We start from the raw sequence: 13,989 nt of genomic DNA, 5'->3' as shown, positions 1-13,989 counted from the left end.
TCAATCCTGGTTGTACGATTCAATGTGAAAACCACTGAAATTGAACCGACAACGAGGTATTGTCATATTTATTTGTGTAGGGCGATGAAAAGAAAGGGTTTACGACTTTACGGTTACCACTGTATGGTTGGCCTTTTTATACTCTCACTCTGTCAATTCTGGTTGAACGACTCTACGTGAAAACCGTTGAAATTGGCTTCACAAGAAACTGTATTCGTATTTATTTCTATAGGGCGATGAAAGGAGAGGGTGTTTGAGAAAAATAAAAAATATTTTTCTTACTAATGACATGAATTTTCCATTCGCAGTGATAACTTTACGAGTAAGTATACTAAAGTATAAGAAAGTCCTTAAAACGGAATTTAAATTAATTCTCCTGTCTTATATCCAATGTGTTGCTGGAACTTGCTCACCGATGATACTGCACGCTCGTAGATACCTGTGTATTAGGTTGTCCGAAAAGTGTCTTTCCTTTACAGACACGTCTTTTACAACAACGCATCTTTATACAAACATTTTTTTTTATTTGGAAGAATTTTACAATTTCTCATTGAGAATTGTAAGTAAATTATTCTGGCGTGGTACTATAACGTGAATAATAAGTGATTATCGTATGTTTGATTCTAGCTGAATCTAATGTTTAAATCTGGTTTGTACAAACATGAAACCTAATCTGTCGAACGATCTTTAATTTGATAGAACAAAATGGATCATACGTAATTCGATAAAATAATATAAAACAAAAAACGCTGTGCGTTTATTATTTCCTCATAAAACGAGAGAAACTTTTCGGACAATCTAATACATGCGAAGATACGTGTTATATCGAAAGGATTTATTATGGTTGCTTAGTATCTATGCTAATTAAATATTTCGTATTATATTATATCTCTTTCGACCAGAGTTTCGGATTTCTTCCTTTTTATCATCCCGTATTTTCAGCTCGATTACAATTTCTTCATTGATCTTGTTCGTCATCCTATTACGATTTAATTGATCGATGATTGATTTTTATTTTATTTTATTTTCGACGCTACCTTTGCTTGATTAACGATCGTTTAATTTTGATTTCGATCTGCCTTCAAAGATGAGCTTTTAATTTCCGTTCGTGGCTCCGGTGAATTATTCCAATGGTTGATCAGTTCTCTTGGAATTGACACAATTAAGAACCGAAGTGCAGGGAATATTAGAACGAATGTTCCTGATATATCAGCCAGCAGAAAAGCGACAGAGAAGTAGTATACGTTCGGCGAAACGAATAAAAGCGAGTAAGTTATCGATGAACGTGTATCCTTGTGTAAATGATGCTTGAGAATGTGTTTAAAATCGTTTACAGGGATTAATCGTTGTTGTTTGATTTGCTGTAACGGTAACGAGTGTACTTATATGTTATGCGATGTTATGCGATACAGGTAACTTTGTCGAGAAATAATCAGGATAAATTGAAATAGAAACGTATACAGCTACGACACAACAGCGGTAACGTCCATTGTAATCTTTTTAAAGAAATATATCGCATAAGATTTACGTACTGAATATTATAATTTCTGGAGACTCTGCACTTATAATTATTATATAAATTCTGAATTTATAATTTATGCCTACTAATTTGTGACTATAACAAATTCTACAAATAGAAAAGCTCGTATGTTAAAACGTCGTATATTAAGGTCGTACAGAATAATTACAATAACTAATGACCGAATATGTGCTGTTTCCCTGAAATCAAATTAGCGTAGACGAAAAATTATTAGTCGAGATATATTACAAATTTGATTAAATTATCTGACCTTAAATTACTTTGCAGATAATAATTGAGTATTATACTTTGTATAAAAGGGCATTGTAATCAAGTATGGTATCTAATTTGGGTGTAAAGCCATCTCATTAGATTCGTACACTGCGTATCTGTGCATTGAATTATACCGAGGTAATTTACACTTCTAAAGCAACCGAGACTGACTTACCGTAATTTAATGTAAATTGCATAGTATAATTAATTTCCTTAGCCGAAAAACATATTCGTCGTGAAGAAACCGATCTATTGGAAAAATTAAACATTTACTTCTATAATAATCGTTATTCATATTTATCACTGGTATAATACTCGTTAATTTAATTAAATTCGTTTAATCGTGAATCGATGTCCGATGTACGGGCATAACGAAAATGAATTTAAAAGAGCTGCAGCTAATTAATGTGATTAGTGTAACGAATTGTTTTCTCTTCGCAAATGTTTCGTACGTTTCGACTTCAATTTTAACAACACGTGCTTAGTCCCATATAACGCAGCCTTTAATTAATAAAATTATCATAGAGCTGTTTCATGGTAGCCTTGTACGCGCGATATGCCAACAGAAGAAAGAAATTCCGATATGTAATTAAAATGAACCGTTTGCTTTAGTCGATCTTAAGCCGCTTGTATATCCAAGTATGTGTATTTCTTTCGAGCAATTATTTACAAAGAGTGCTGACACAGTGCTATTTAATAATTTTTAATTAATTAGTGCGTATATAGTGGCAATTATACAGACAGTGATTCTAGAATTGTTTAATCAAAAATTGTTCGATAAAAAATTAATTAATGTAAATAGAAACTTTAATAAATACATCATCTTGAATTGTAAATGTTTGCAAATTCTAAATACGATCTCTTAACGCGAAATTAAAAATCATAAACGTTTTTCTTAATTTGCCGCAACTGGGTCAAAATACACGTTTGGAAGGTTACACAAGTTTTTAATTGTAATTCTTAATTTTTGCTTTATTCCAAATATTAATTTTCGTGTCGTTATGACAGCTTTATCGTTCTACATATTATCACAAGAAATTGATCAAGTTTCGTGGTTTGTAACAAGCTTGTTAACCGATCATCATTTATCATCCCGTTATTCTCAGATATCTTGATTAGACGTTGATTAACTGGCCTGCGATAATATATAAAACGTGTCATAGAATTTCTTATAATCAACGCGACTATAGAGAAGTAACATTATTGGGAAAAAATGTATTTTCGTATTATAATTATTAATTCAGTATTTTGTAAATAAAAAATGCAAAAATAAAAAAGATTGTTTTTTAATAGAATGGAAGATACGAAACTTCTGTACAATGGGAAAATTGTTTAACACTTAAGAGGCCATAAATTATCGAATGGGAACGATTATAGGGAAAGTTCGTACTTTTACGTTCTATACCGCGTCATTTCGTCATCATTCATCATTTCATCATCATTTCATCCTACGACTCTTTAGCATTAAATGTGGAATTTGTTTCATTCCAAATGTAAGCGATTAAATTCTAATTACCTTTCACACTGATAGTTTATTAATTAGGTAAACGAATAGTATCGTTAAATAAAAAATTATATTTTCGAGCAGTGAATTTTCATTCTATAAGACAATGTTTTTCTCGTTCGACGGTGGTAGAAAATTAAGTTATTTTAAACCACTCGTAGTTAACATTAGACTTTTCTCTGTTTCACGATCGCGTGTTGCCTTTCGCTATAACATGATCTTCCGCGCAACAACGTATTATCCGGAGAATGAAAAGATTGTCTCTAACGAAATTGTATTGGACTATTTTCGACGTTCATCGATTCTTCGTCTCAACTTATTACAATGATTTCCTTGCAATATTTTATTCTTACTATATTATCTTATATTATATGATATAATATAACATAAGGAAAGAACGTCTTCTCTTTGGTACAAATATATTCCCTTTGATTTTGCGCAGCATTACAAAATGCTATGAAAATGTATTACGTTTGTCATTTATAAAACGATTATTAAAAATGATTCGCTTTGTTGTAATATGAGAAATATGAGATACTAAGGACCTTTAAAAGACAGCTTTGGCTTACAGTTACTCTCAATGTTCCACAGATATTATATTCATCGTGCTTTCTAAAAGTCCTTTTCTATCATGCATTGATCATTCTCACCAATCATCGTAGCAATTTATCCTTTGCACGTAATCAATGTATCCCTTTTATTTCGGAGAAATCGGGACATGCCTCGAATTCTTATTTGGAAAACCTTCGAATTGGCTCCTTACTTTTATTTCGAATATAATAATAATTATATAATAATGATATAATAACAATATAGAAATCAGATATAAAAAAAGAAGCTACTGCAAAACGATTATGTAGATAAATCAATAGACGCACCGAGAAACGATGAAATTGCCTAAATTTTTATACGGCCAAAGATGCGTTTGTCAGTCGAGGCGAATTGTTATACTTCGTTTAAGTATTTTTATCTCGTTTTGTCGAGATACTAACAGATTTTCCAACAAACATTTTACGCGATTGTACGCACTCAGCACCGAGGGATGTAGGGAAGCAATGGAACTCGATACAATGCTGGGGTGGCGAAAAAGGAGAGGAATACGAGGAAAGAGAAAAATCGTCGCTAGATTTATTGTACCATCGCTGCGATGGAAAACCGATAAATACGAGTATGTTGTAATGGAGAAAATAGACTTTTAAGCAACGAATTTCGTCGACTTTCGAAACAATTTCAACGTTTTCCGAATTTTAGTAACTTTTCGATATCTGCCGGACTGCTCTCTGACTTTTAACAAAGAATCGTAGAATTAATGTTGATTCGTTTCAAGCTTTGAATTGAACCATTCCACGATCATAGGATTCGAATTGGACCAGCGGATAAATCTAACTATTTTGCAATCGCGGGATTCTTGTTGGGCCATCCTGTACCTATAAAACTGTTTTCTCATGGCTTAAGTCCAGTCACCTCGAAGTTGTACAACTTGAGTTGAATGTACCGCGATCACGAGCTCACCTTGGAAACGTGGAACTTGCGTTTAATTGTCATGGAAATTTGGACTTGCACTGCTTAATTCTCATTCAACTGGCTACCTGTAACTGATCTAAGATGCTTTCTCAACAGATCTTGTAATTGTGGACTCTTAACAGCCAGGATCGTGGACGCGAAAGGACGATTACGTTGCTTGAAATTTTTGCATTTACGAATACCATATGATCTTTTTACATTTCACGTTGACAATAAAATCCGAAATCGCCCACTTTCTATTATTTTCTATCTTATTCAATCAGATAAAGGTTCCACCTAAAAAGAAACTGGCATTCGCCATCGATAGTTATAAAAGAATAAAGCGAGACTAAGAAAAACTTTCTAAAATCTCATTCTAAATCAGAGAACGACATTTTTGGTATTTACAATAAATTCGCGCTGCAATAGCAAACAGCTAGGCAGACCAGCTACTCTGGTGTCATTCATATTCATACGTGCTACGTCGTCGTTTGGGTGTACGTCTGTCTATGTATAAATTGCACGCCTACATTACGTCACAGTCGAAATATTTACGAGCGCTGATGGTATAACAACGACGTGTTCGTGTAAGGTGCGTCTGACACGTTAAACTTTGTGTTGTAATACACTTTCTTTTGTGGACACTGTCTAACAATGTCTTTGTTTAGAGAGCCATAGTAGGTCAGTCGCTATCAAAGTCCGATGAAAGAACCTTTTGTGGCAGAAAGCAAACAATCAATAACGAAAAACTTGCACGTGATTTAGATAACAGATTCATTTTATCTTTCCGGAAAATATCGATAAATTGACAAGATTATGGCGAAGTAACGTTTGTTTTATTAACATTTGTTTACATTTAGACACTTAGGCAATTTTTCACATCAAAAGGTTGCACTCTTTTTTTTTCCAATTGACATAAGAGTATTACACTATGCGTTCGCGTGTACGAAGCTTCATTCGTTCTTCATTGTTGTCTGAATTTTAGATTCTTCAGATACTGTTACATCGATGATAATGGATTATTCAGAGGGAAGAACAGCTTTTAGAAATACAAGTTTCGTGTACGTTGCGAACTAATAGTAACTGTATTGTGTTTCAACGAGAGCAACCTTTGCTCCTCGTATGGCTGTTTTACTTACTCGCAGCTGCTTCGAACACAGCGAAGTGGATAACAATATTCTCGATATTACATTCCTACGACATGGCAAGAATCTGATATTAAACATTCTGTAATCGAAAAAGAATATGGTACGTTTTAAGTGCACAATTCATTAACTTCTGCGTTATTCGCGACACGATCAATTATTTAATTGCGTTATAACATCCTCGTCAAAGCGATCAATTAGTTCTACAAGAACGAAATGGCGATTCGATTTAATTAACGTATGTTATACATTTATCGGCGTTATTTAGCGTATATTAATGATGGATGGATCTACTTCAAAACCATCCAGATGACAGCAAACAAGAGATTAAATTAAGCTCGATAAATCGATCGAACTGGAAATAGCAAATTTTTATTTTAAAGCGATGGAACGACGTCTCGATAATATCGTCAAAGGAATACTTGAAACTTCTCGAACCGCTGTATCTTGGTCGATCTCGCGGTCACGTCGCGACGTCTGTCGAACAGAAAATGTTCCTTTCCTTCGAACGAACGTCGAAGTTTAATGGGATTGTCAATGTAACTCTTTGAATATTTATTTGACTGGACGTCAACAAAATGTTCAAATGCTTGCGTGAAGCCGGTGTGCGTTCTTCGAAGTGTAGCCCTGAAATTGACGTTCGGATAATCAACTTAAACGCGAGTTTATTTCGCGACAACAGAAACTAATTTTGTCGTCTTATCTAATAATACAACGTCTCATTACAATTACAATAATAATTTACGAAAGCTTGACCGATGGTTAATCGGTCATCGGGGGTATAATTCTATTAATAACCGCGATCAATCCGTGCGATTAATCGCAATCATTTAATCGCAAATTTCCGTGTTCACTATGGATATTGACCGTATTAATAAAACGGATGACGAGTACAATTCTGTTTGAAAATACACGATAAATTGGCATAACGTAATTAACACGATTGCAGGCAAAGATCGTTGCTCATCGAAGAGAATATGATGAATGGAATCTTTTGTCTTCTATTAGAAAAGCAATTTTTAAACTCGATCCATCGACTAATTCCATGATACCAATTATGCGTTTTCATTTGGCTTTGGCATCTTGCGTTCTTTTATTGCAAACTTTGTTCAATTTTCTGTTTAAATACGCCTATACGTTTCAATCCCTTTAACCGCCAAATAGCATTAAAATCGGAAAATAAACAAAAATGGATTTACCTTGATTTTCCACGCAACTTTCAGATATAATCTATCGGCTTTGAAACTTATTCAATCGAAAACTGCAGTATCTCATTTACATAAATAAATACCGAAAGTAACATTCACAGGTAAATAGCATCAAGCTACAACGTTTATGATTAGGAACTTTAAATTAACGCACGATAAATTAATTACGCATCACGATACCCGAACGATTTTCCCAACGTTCGTCAGCCTCGACACGATATTAAGACACGAAGGGATACAATCAACGAGTCACCAGGTGTCTCGTTCCTTCTCTGTAGACGTTCGAAGATGCTTCACCGTGCTCTTCTATCGATCTTGAACTACTTACTGGAAGTCGAAGGATCCGCGTCCTCCTGGCGGAATGACGTAGCCGAAACCGAAGGATTATCGCGAATGTTAGGTGCTCGGAAAGACGGAAACGCGGTTTCCCATGAATCGGGTTAGTTGCAGGCGTGTCATGCGGAATACCGGCTGCTTTTCTACAACGGCCTTGTCAACGTCGTCGTCTCCTGAGTAAGGATCCAGCTTAAACAAACCAAGACCCAGCCAAGAAAATGAGGAGGGGCACGCGAAACAGGCGTATATAGAGGTTTCCAGCCATGTCGTTCGACCATAGCACATCCACGTTTCGTCCAAGTCAGGGTATTTTTTGTGTAAACGAGCGTTCCTCGTTCGACCAACGACAGAGAAAATGAGAATCCTCCATTCCCTCGTAAGTATTAGCATCGATCGGTTCTCGTGTCTTTTGGGATTGAATTTCCGTTTGGAATTGGAATTGGGTTCTTGTTAATGGAGATCCGTCCCTCTCGGGGCCAAGTATGTATCATAATTGAAATCTACAATCGAATTGTTTTAAACAATACTCGGTATTTCGTATGTTTTTTTTTAATTCTCTGCCATCTACTATCGATGATCGTGCCAGGTATACGTTGGAAAAAATTACTGCGAATTGGAAAGTTCCTTTCAGAATTTTATATCGTTTTATTCCTCGTAGCGAATTTTTCTTCCTTTCTGATCCAAGCATTTGAAACGTTTACTTACTTTTATTTCAAAAATCGTCGCTAACTCTTTAATCTTTTAGTATTTAGAAATGAGATGTACCTGTATGCGATAGCAAACTTGTGGTAGGAGGAAATATTATGGATTTTGAAGATGATCGTGTGTAAAAAAAGGAAAACACGTATGACAGAGACGTGGATTTTCTATTATTTCGAATTTTCTATTTGAAATTTTTACTTATTTCTGTCACCACGCAAGTGTCGTGTACATAACCCAGAGGAAACGGTTCTATTTCTTTTCTTAACATCCGATCGCTGTTCTCTGTCAATATTTGCAATTAGTGGAAAGGGAAGTGAGCGGACTTTAGATAAAAGGGAAAAAATCCAGTGGAACAATTTTTTAACATTGTATCTGTTATCAGTTTAGAAAGGACATGGTAGAAAATTCTTTGAAAAAATGTACGCCCAACTTTTCCAACAGTTTTTTCTATTTTTGTTAGTGATACTACCTGCAGTTACAAATACTGCACTATAAGCTGTACCATTTAACAAAGCATTAAAAGCTACAAGGTTTTTTCTCTGCAGCTTCGTTGATAAATACTTTTACAGTTCGTTGTTTTACAAAAGATAATTGTTCAATTGCTTAACGAATCTCGCTAGATAAAAGAGCACATGCCACGTAATACGTACGTATGTTCTACCTACAAGCAGGTAGTAAAGACTGACAGTAATGATTCATTATTGCAATGCAATCGCCCTTAATTTATCCGTCGACGAAGCAATTGACTGTATCGTCGTAAAACTAGCCATAATTTCATAAGTATAATAACATTTGTTACGAAAACAATACTCGTTTTCTCATCTGCTAAAAATAAATAATTTCCACTTGCTAACATGATATTTCACCTTCTTGTTATAAATCTATTTTTCAATATTTCATGAAATAGGATAATTTCGTTAATAATTAAAGTTTTTGCATTAGGTGGCATTTATTTGTTGTATTTACATGCGTCTAATTGCCGTGTTAAAATTTCTGCAAATAAACGTAATAACTTATATTTTTGCTACGCAAATTTCGTTGTACGCAAATGCACAGTGTCATTCGTTAAAACATCAATAGAGAAGTTCCGCGCGGAAACCGCTGGAAATTTGAAAAAAAAATCATCATTTTGATGAATTTATCGAGCAGCTACTTTCTATCCGATGAAATATGTTGTAAAGCTGAACATTTTGAACAACTTTTTCCTATGCGTATAACCGACGGTCGGTCTCGTTTTTCGAGTTACGTACGTGCAGAAATATTTCGCTGCTTTAGTTTCCAAGCTGGATTGGATTAATAGTAATAAGTAATAATTAATAATAATAAATAAAATAGTAATAAGCGGCCGGTACTGCTTATGTTAGGTGAAATCGATTAATATTGCTATTATGTCAATCCAACTTGAAAGCTAAGGCAAACAGCTGCGCCGGTTATGTGTATTTATATTTAAAAATCATCAAAGTGTGGCTGTTCGACAAGTTTCTCAAAATGTTGGTGATGTTTCAATTTCCTGCAGTTTCCGCATAAAACCATTGGAGTCGTGACGTTCGTTTATTGATATTCTGTCTTAATGAATGACACTCTTTTCGTGAGTACCCGTCGCTTTGCATATAATGAAATGTAGCTTACGCGATCTATTTTTAACATCTACAGTATTCGTTTTAGTGGCGTATTGCATGTTTGTTCATCACGCTAATCAATATTGTATCTTCAATTTCAGATATTATTCCTCGGTTGTTTATTTGCACTCGGCAGCGGTGCCATTGAATCGTCGGAACCAAAGTTAAGCAGCAAATTAACACCGGTGAACAGTCCATCGTACGAGAATAACATCAAAGATTTAACAGCGTCTGCGAGCGATCGAAGTAAGTGTTGTTACAGTAAATTCTCGTGTACTTACATAGACGAATCGGTATGTAAATCTTGAAAACAGAATTTTTGTCCTAACCAAGTTATAAATTTATTATGCCTATTTTTTAGTAAGTTTTCTATTAATTTATTATTATTCGGTTCTTCTATTAATTTATTTCGTTATAGACGATTACGTTTTGTGACTCGTTTTAAACAAAATTTCGAATGGTTTACGTTAATTAAGCGATCGTTCCTAGAATTCTACTTTTTTTATGTCGTTCCATGATACGTAGAAGCGTAAATGCAAAAAAAAAAAAAAAAAAAAAATAGGAAAGAAGCATAAAGGAAGACTAACGTTATTTAGTGCATTCAAAGAAGGATACTCGTAACTGCATAATTACAAGAGCCCCGTGGTTTTGTCGTCGTTGCGGCGAAATTACGACTGTTTCTAAGCATGATCGATCGTTATCCAACCTTTTCAACGTATTAAATAAGTGTGTCACTACCGTTCCCACGATCGAGCACTTCAAATGGTTTTCATTGTAAAAAACTGACATTCGATATAATAACATGCTAATCCGACGAGACTAGTCGAAGGTCCTTCGACAGTTGGCGGCGTCTTTTCTAACGACGGCGCCGTGTTCTGCATTAGATCATTGATATAATGACTCACGTAACGGAACAACAGAATCTGCATACGCGACGCGTGCGTGTTTCCAATTATTCGAATACTGCAGCGATGTCAGTTGATTTTTCATTTGATTTCATTTCGATTCGCGATAGGAAGCAAGTTTTATTATTTCTGCGTGAGAAAGGAAGAAAGAAACATAAAGACGAAAAAGTTGAAAAATCGATTGAATTAAATTGATCCTGTCTATTTGTTAAAATATAATTTACATCGAACCTGTGAATATCCACTTTCCAATGAAAATGATTATTGCGATACAATTGCAGGTCAAATCAAAGGATTACGACGAATCTCTTGACGTCTGTTTCCGTGCAATAATTACCGATGTTTTTAATTAGCTACAATAAGATTTATAATTGTGAATGCTCGTAAAATATTCTATGGAAATTCAGTGAACGATACTCGAATGAAACGTTAATATTCCAAGATCTTTCGTTCAAAATCTAATTGTTAATTGCCGTAGATGCGCGTAATTATAGACACACGGCCCATGGCATTCATATTCATAAATCATAGTACGCTGATTCTCAATTCAGGGGACGGCGTTTTCATCAATTGCAACTAATTGAATTTAAACGCGATTTAATTTGCAAATCTTGTTCCGTGGACATTGCGCGGTAATTGATGATTCATAAACTCATCATTCAACATCGCGTCATTTCCGCCACCATAAAACGGTGTGGATAAATGACGTGTATGTGTGAAAAAGCGTTCTACCATTCACTAGCATTCGCCAAGGTTCTACTGATTATCTATTCTTCTGTTCACACTGTGAGCCATAAAGTAATATTCTCGATTCATACGTGTTTTTCATTGCTCTTCAAAGTGTAATCAAACAATTGTAAATCGCGACATCGCTGATAACATCTCTCTCTCTCTTTCAATATCATTTATTTGGAAAACTTTTGTACTTTCGAGGATTTTTGCAGTCGACGAATTCTGACGGGATTTTCGTTTAGGAATTTCCAAGTATTTCATAACAATCGACCTCAATTTCCTTATAAATTACGGTAATTCGCATAAACATTCTCCTGCCATCTCGAGTGTTCATCATTTGCATGTAAATCCTTCGAAATCAATAGCTTTTTGTCGTCGATTGTAGTTAACACGAACGATCGATTATCGAATAAACATGAAACACACGCATATAGGCGCATATAGACGCATGGACACGTTTATATTTTTATTAATTTTTCGATATGAGTACGGAGATTATTATTAAGAAATTCAAAATTTCTTATCGACGAGGATGTATCAGTGATCGATTAACGCTACTCCTTCGAAAACGTGGATTTTCTTAAAAGTTCCATTGATTGCAGCGTTTCACCTTAGCAAAGAGTATGGTCAACCTACAGGATACGGTGGAGGCGGACCATATGGAAGTTATCTTGGTGGTTCGATTTATGGTCCTGGCACGGTATATCGTGGGACAGGCTTGAGCTCGGGATATCTAAATCCAGGCTATAGAGGCTATCCAGTGGGTGGGCCAAGTGGAATTATCGGGGGCGGCCATATAGGGTGAGGTTTTAGCACAATTCATAAATCTGTCACGTGGCTGACTTTTTAAGGAAGTGGTTTGTATAGTATGAATAAATTCGTAACGAAGATATGCTAGGAAGAATTTGCAATAACTTATTAACATAACAAAAGAGTCGCAGCCGGGAACGTAGCAGTTCTTCCCGTATAGAAGATCGTTTACTCTCGATTCAAAAGTGTATTCGATGCGTCCTCGATTTTCCTGAAATTTATATTTAACGCGTATCTTTGATACCGTATTATTTAATATTTAAATTATTGAATTTCATTCGTAATATTCCACATTTTATACGCTTCACAAGCGTAGGCCAATACTCGAAGATATTTAACATTTTTTCCAGTATACAAGGTATGGACAAATAACGTGTAAAAGCGACCACGATATGATTTTTGAGAAAATCGAGTTTGAAAATTTATCGAGTATAGTTGAACATGGTTAATCGCAAACTGGAGGCGGCTAACTGAATAATCTACAGGAGGATCATTCTACGTGTGAAAGTAAATTGAAAATGTAGAATAAGATTTTTTCTCAACACGCCTGCGTGAAAAATAAATTTGAAAATTTACTAAGCGGATTCTTAACCAAACACGTCCAAACTCCATTTTCTCGGAAATAAAGCCTTAAACGGGAAAATTTTATTCTACACTTTCGATTTATTTTCACGCGTAGAACGATCTGTCGATTATTTAGCCTTGCCCAGTCTCGAACTAATCAATATTCAAGTATACTAGATGAATTTTTAAATTTAGTTTTTTCAAAAACTAAGCCGAGAATGAACAAATGTTATTCTATATTTTTTCCTTATTTTTTCCACGAGTAATTTCGATCAGATCCTCCTATGAATATTTTCCCAAGTAATACGTGGTTCTATTAAAAAAGCGTAAACGCGACAGTTTAACGACACTGATTTTGATCGATAGCGTGCGCCACGTTATTTCTCTTCGCTCCAGCTAACGATTCAAGATTTTTTAATCTTTTGATACCAGGTACGGCTATTACGGAAACATTGGGTACAATCCGGGATATAGAGGCTATGGATACGGTGGTTACGGGGGTTACGGAGGATATGGTGGAAACACATTAGGGGGCTATGCTGGGTATGGCAGTGGATATGCTGCAGGTGGTTACGGTTCTGGTACCTACGACGATGGATACTATGGGTATGGTGGACGCGATAGTTACGGACGTTACGGTGGATTAGATGGTTATGGACGTTACGGTGGATTAGATGGGTATGGTTATGGGTATGGAACTGGATACAGTGGGTACGGAGGATCGAATTATGGATCCTCGTATAACGTAAGAAGCAACTACGATCCGTATCGCAGCACCAATTATGGAAGCTACGTTGGTAATCCATCGGGATACAGAGGTTATTCTTAAGTAGAACGAGGAGTATCGTAATTTACAATACATTTTGCCTTTTTGAACGAAGGATGCAGTGCAATCATTACAGCAGTATTTGCCAATACTGGGTTTAACTGTGCATGTGGCGTGCGAAGTTTCATTAATATTAATATTAGCTATTAATCTGTATTAACATTGGTAGATTGTCATTTTGTATTATTATGATTGATATTTTGTGAATAATGTATATGATAATAATAAATACAGATTGGTTATTAAAGCTACCTATCCATTTATTCGTGGAGAGTAGGGAGACAATTTTTTTGGTTTTCAATGTATTTGTTTTTTTTTTTTACAATTGAAGGATGTTAATGGT

The 13,989-nt window shown here is 35.1% G+C and overlaps 1 protein-coding gene across 2 annotated transcripts; it reads left to right on the top strand.

Moving 5' to 3' along the window:
* Positions 1-7,634: 7,634 nt before the first annotated feature.
* Positions 7,635-13,893, top strand: LOC138185050 (uncharacterized). 2 transcript variants are annotated; one of them, XM_069123647.1, is made up of 4 exons: positions 7,635-7,864; positions 9,911-10,055; positions 12,034-12,247; positions 13,253-13,893. In XM_069123647.1, exons 1-4 carry the CDS (start codon positions 7,844-7,846, stop codon positions 13,647-13,649), a joined length of 777 nt encoding a protein of 258 aa, XP_068979748.1. In that variant the 5' UTR covers positions 7,635-7,843; the 3' UTR covers positions 13,650-13,893. The 2 variants fall into 2 exon arrangements, with proteins under 2 accessions (XP_068979748.1, XP_068979749.1); XM_069123648.1 differs by having other exon boundaries at positions 7,672-7,864; positions 12,049-12,247.
* Positions 13,894-13,989: the final 96 nt, after the last annotated feature.

The sequence above is a fragment of the Bombus flavifrons genome, chromosome 11, assembly GCF_040668555.2.
Source record: "Bombus flavifrons isolate JBK064 chromosome 11, iyBomFlav1_principal, whole genome shotgun sequence".
Classification (NCBI taxonomy): Eukaryota; Metazoa; Arthropoda; class Insecta; order Hymenoptera; family Apidae; genus Bombus; species Bombus flavifrons.
The sequence above is the reverse complement of the archived record's forward strand: the minus strand, read 5'-3'. Positions and strand labels throughout refer to the sequence as shown.

Excerpts from the sequence above, each read along its gene's own strand:
- LOC138185050 (XM_069123647.1), top strand. The coding sequence starts at position 7,844 with ATGAGAATCCTCCATTCCCTC. Across the intron at positions 7,865-9,910 it reads TGAGAATCCTCCATTCCCTC|ATATTATTCCTCGGTTGTTT; the intron begins GTAAGTATTAGC and ends CTTCAATTTCAG. Across the intron at positions 10,056-12,033 it reads AGCGTCTGCGAGCGATCGAA|TTCCATTGATTGCAGCGTTT; the intron begins GTAAGTGTTGTT and ends TTTTCTTAAAAG.